The 5,395-nt window shown below is 36.9% G+C and overlaps 1 protein-coding gene across 1 annotated transcript; it reads left to right on the top strand.

The window, feature by feature from the left end:
- Positions 1-243: 243 nt before the first annotated feature.
- On the top strand, positions 244-1,182 carry LOC145399311 (zinc finger MYM-type protein 1-like). The gene has a single exon (XM_080271976.1). The coding sequence runs from the start codon at positions 244-246 to the stop codon at positions 1,180-1,182; it is 939 nt and encodes a 312-aa protein (XP_080128102.1).
- Positions 1,183-5,395: the final 4,213 nt, after the last annotated feature.

The following is a 5,395-nucleotide window of genomic DNA, read 5'->3' as shown; positions in this document are numbered from 1 at the left end:
TTGAAAGTGCAAAGTCGAACATCTGTTTTGTCAGCTTCTTTAACCTAGTTGAGAAACTTTATGCTTTTGTGGCCAACTCATCCAAACGACACTCTGCATTTATTGAAATGCAGAAGACGATGTACCCTGATCGGCGTCCACTGGAGCTAAAGAAGCTGTCAGACACGCGGTGGGCCTGCAGAGAAACAGACCCTTTGCACTCTGAGGAAGGTCCTCCCAGCTGTCATGCAGTTTCTTGAGGAAATGACACAGCAAGACCCTCCTGACTCTTCAGCAGGTGATGCAATGATTCTACTCAAGAGCATCAACTTTGAATTCTTCCTGTGTTTGGAAATCACCTGTCCAATTTTCCAGGTAACTGCGATGGCTTCTAATGCTTTGCAGCAGAAAGACATGGACCTGGGTGCAGCATACAAAGTTGTTAATGGAGTTTTACAGGGACTGGCGCACAGCAGAACAGAGGAGGAGTTTGATAATATGTATAAACAGGCTACAGAGAAGGCTGCATCAGTAGGCCTGGACCCTCCAACTGAGATTCCTGGTCAAGCTAGGAGGAGGAAAATGCCAGCTAAGTACAAGTTCACTGCCACAACAGCTACTGTTGATCACACTTTCCCTACTTTGCAAGACTACTATCGTGTTAAAGTGTATTACGTTTTTGTGGACACAATGACACATGAGCTTCGGAGACGCTTTAAAGGAGAAGATAACTCCACTTGGGAAATCCTAAATGCTTTCCACAGCCTGACAGTTCCAGAGAACTGGAAAACAGCAAATCCTCCAACAGAAGCACTGCAAGCTGTGAAGAAACTCTGTCAGTTCTATAACATTGAAGTAGACAAATTGCAGACAGAACTTAAGGTCTTCCATGCATCATACTCATGCCCCTCACCCATCAGTGTGACATCTATTCTTACAGTGGTCAAAGAAAACAATGCACATGTGGTTTTCCCTAACTTGACTGAGCTGCTGAAGACCTACGGCACCCTTCCGGTGTCTACAGCTACTGTGGAACGTTCTTTCTCAAAACTGAAGCTGGTGAAAACAAAACTTCGCACCCTTTGCACAGAGGAGAGGTTGTCGGAGCTTCTTTTACATGCGATTGAAAAGGATATTCCAGTCAACCTTAGTGAAGTCATTGATATTTTTAAGAGCATGGGCAACAGGAAGTTGCTGTTGTAACTGCAAGAGAAGATGCCACTGTGATGTGTAAACACACACACACACACACACACACACACACACACACACACACCTTAGTGACCTCTAATCTCTATTCTTTCTCTCATTAATCAGTTACATTTAGTTACATTAATAACATTATAAAATAATTATGAATACATCATTCATGTCTATGATGTCTGTTAATAAATGCAGGATGGATTATAAAACAATAAACATTTAAGATTTCAGAAATATGAATTTTTATTATTACTGGCCTCTGTCTACTAATTTATACATGAGTAATTTGAGTATGAACAATGATGTGGTATGTTGTGATTCGATGTTATCTTTATGAATATGGGTTGCTACAATTCAACCAGTTATAGTCAGGTATGCTTTTGCATCCTTTCTCAAATTCATGCTCCATGTGCCCCTTTTTAACTTTTGAGCCCCTGCCCCTCCAACGGTCTCTGCATGGCCCTGTCTACCTCATACATAACAGTACATTTGATTATTGTAACAACTTCTACTATGAGTAGAGACATTAACGATAATCTAGTGAAAGAATGAAGTCTCTGTGCAAATATCTTCCTATGGAATAAAAAGAATACAAAGCAGTCATTCCAAAAATCTGCTCACCTGTAAGAAATTGTCCTTTGTTTACATTTTGCTAACATATGAGTTACGAACCTAAAACAAAATATGGTTTAAAATATTATACAGACGTGTATTGAAGATATCATTTAGGTTTTTATAGGACTGATTTATTTATCTTCAGATGATGGTATAAAAACTGCAGAGTCCTCAAATGGGGACCATGGGCTATAATGGTTTCCTGTAAGCCAAGGAACCATGTACAACCAACCCATACGTTTTCTCTGTGTGTCAGCAAGTGGGTTGGCGGAGGCTTAGCGCCCCTCCCCGTAAAACATCTAACTCAAAAAAAAATGGCCACCCCCTCACTGGATTATGGCGTCTGGCTATAGATAGATAGACTACTACTACTACTACTACTACTACTACTTCTACTATTAAATAATAATAATAATAATAATAATAATAATAATAATAATAATAATAATAATAATAAACGGGAAAGATGCTTGTATGCTGCCCTGGATGAAAAGGTGTATGGAATAGGAATGTACCTATCTTCTATCTATTTTCCTATCAGTCTATCTATCTGTCTGTCTATCTAACTGTGTATTTGTCTATCCCTGTATTTACTTGTATAGCTGTGTGTCTATCTCTTTCTCCATCCCTCTGGCTATGTATATCTCTCTGTATCTGGCTAACTATCTATCCATCTATCAATTTGTGTATTTGTCTATATCTATCTGGCTAACTATCTATCCATCTATCAATTTGTGTATCTGTCTATATCTATCTGGCTAACTATCTATCCATCTATCAATTTGTGTATCTATCTATATCTATCTGGCTAACTATCTATCTATCTATCAATTTGTGTATCTATCTATATCTATCTGGCTAACTATCTATCCATCTATCAATTTGTGTATCTGTCTATATCTATCTGGCTAACTATCTATCCATCTATCAATTTGTGTATCTATCTATATCTATCTGGCTAACTATCTATCCATCTATCAATTTGTGTATCTATCTATATCTATCTGGCTAACTATCTATCCATCTATCAATTTGTGTATCTGTCTATATCTATCTGGCTAACTATCTATCCATCTATCAATTTGTGTATCTATCTATATCTATCTGGCTAACTATCTATCCATCTATCAATTTGTGTATCTGTCTATATCTATCTGGCTAACTATCTATCCATCTATCAATTTGTGTATCTGTCTATATCTATCTGGCTAACTATCTATCCATCTATCAATTTGTGTATCTATCTATATCTATCTGGCTAACTGTCTATCCATCTATCAATTTGTGTATCTATCTATATCTATCTGGGTAACTGTCTATCCATCTATCAATTTGTGTATCTATCTATATCTATCTGGGTAACTATCTATTCGTCTTTGTTTGTGTATACCTCTGTCTGTCTGTCTGTCTGTCTGTTTCCTGGATGTAAATGTTTGTAATCAGTATCTATCTATCCATCTGTTTATCTATCTATCTGTCTGTCTATCTGGTTAACTCTGTTCGTTTATCTCTGTATGTATCTGTCCATCACTCTATCCGTCTATATCTGTCTGTCTGTCAATATCTCTATCTCTGTATCTGGGTATCTATCTATCTATATATCTATCTATCTGTATCTGTCTATCTATCTATTTAGTTTCCTGTATGAAAATTAGTTTCGAATCGGTATCTATCTATCTGTCTATCTATCTATCAGTTAATCTGTCTATCTGTCTGTCTGTCTATCTATCTATCAGTTAATCTGTCTATCTGTCTGTCTGTCTATCTATCTATCCATCAGTCTATATCTGGGTAACTATGTATCTATCTATCTCTGTTTGTGTATCTATTGATCTAACTGTCTGTCTGGGTCACTGTCTGTCTGTTTATCTTTCTATATCGATCTATCTATCTGGCTAACTGTCTGTCTGTCTACTATCTATCTATCAATTTAGTTTCCTGGATAAAAATGTGTTCTATCTATCTGGCTATCTATATCTATACATCTATCTACCTCCAACTGAGATGAAAATGATTGTAATTAGTATGTATGTACCAATCCCTCTATCTGTCTGTCTATCTACCTGTCTATCTATCTGTCTCTGTCTATCTACCTATCGATCTAACAATCTATTTGTCTGTCTATCTATCTGTTACTCTATGTGTCTATTTATCTTTCTATCCATCTATCTATTTAGTCTATCTATCTATCTGTCTATCCGGGCAACTGTATCTATCTTTGTGTCTATCTATCTAGTTTCCTGAATCAAAAGGTGTCTGGAATCTGAGTATCTATTCATCTCTCTCTCTCTCTCTCTCCCAGTGTCCGTGTCTGTCTATCTGTATATCTATCTATCTATCTACCTATTTTTGTTTATTGATCTATATATGTCTCCATCTGGCTGTCAATCTATTTATCCATCCATCTATGTGTCTGTCTATCCGTATATCTATCTATCTATCTACCTATTTTTGTTTATTGATCTATATATGTCTCCATCTGGCTGTCAATCTATTTATCCATCCATCTATGCGTCTGTCTATCTATCTAAGTCATTTGTCTGTCTGTTTGTTTGTCATTACCTTTGTGTGTGAATCTATTTTTTTTTTTTTTTGTCCACCTGTCTATGTAGGAAATATGCTGAGGGAAGACGAGAGTTAAGAAAAGACTTGTGTTCATTTCCGTGGACTTAAATGGGTTAGTGTTGGTTTACTTGGGTTTACATTGGGTTTATATTGGGTTGACTTGGGTTTACATTGGGTTTATATTGGGTTGACTTGGGTTTTACATTGGGTTTACTTGGGTATACATTGGGTTTACTGGGTTTACTCGGGTTTACTTGGGGTTGCATTGAGTTTACATTGGGTTTACTTGGGTATACATTGGGTTTTACTTGAGTTTACGTTAGGCTTACTTGGGTTTACGTTGGGTTTACCTGGGTTTTACGTTGGGTTTACTTGGGTATACATTGGGTTTTACTTGAGTTTACATTAAGCTTACTTGGGTTTACGTTGGGTTTACTTGGGTTTGCATTGAGTTTACATTGAGTTTACTTGGGTTTATATTGGATTTATTTAAGTTTACATTGGGTTTAATAGAGTTTATATTGGATTTACTTGAGTTTACATTGGGTTTATTTTGGGTTTACAAAGTTTACTTGGGTTTACATTGGGTTAGTGTGGGTTTACATTGGGTTTACATTGGGTTAGTGTGGGTTTACATTGGGTTAGTGTGGGTTTACATTGGGTTTACATTGGGTTAGTGTGGGTTTACATTGGGTTTACATTGGGTTAGTGTGGGTTTACATTGGGTTTACATTGGGTTAGTGTGGGTTTACATTGGGTTAGTGTTGGTTTACATTGGCTTTACATTGGGTTAGTGTTAGTTTACATTGGCTTTACATTGGGTTAGTGTTGGTTTACATTGGTTTTACACTGGGTTAGTGTGGGTTTACATTGGGTTTACATTGGGTTAGTGTGGGTATACATTGGGTTAGTGTTGGTTTACGTTGGGTTTACATTGGGTATACATTGGGTTTACATTGGGTATACATTGGGTATACATTGGGTTTACATTGGGTATACATTGGGTTTACATTGGGTATACATTGGGTTTACA

This window comes from Coenobita brevimanus, chromosome 48 (genome assembly GCF_032717465.1).
Source record: "Coenobita brevimanus isolate Jiangsu-jjx chromosome 48, ASM3271746v2, whole genome shotgun sequence".
In the NCBI taxonomy this organism is placed as follows: Eukaryota; Metazoa; Arthropoda; class Malacostraca; order Decapoda; family Coenobitidae; genus Coenobita; species Coenobita brevimanus.
The sequence above is the reverse complement of the archived record's forward strand: the minus strand, read 5'-3'. Positions and strand labels throughout refer to the sequence as shown.

What these genes read in the sequence shown, in the direction of transcription:
- LOC145399311 (XM_080271976.1), top strand. Translation starts at nt 244, where the DNA reads ATGACACAGCAAGACCCTCCTGACTCTTCAGCAGGTGATGCAATGATT.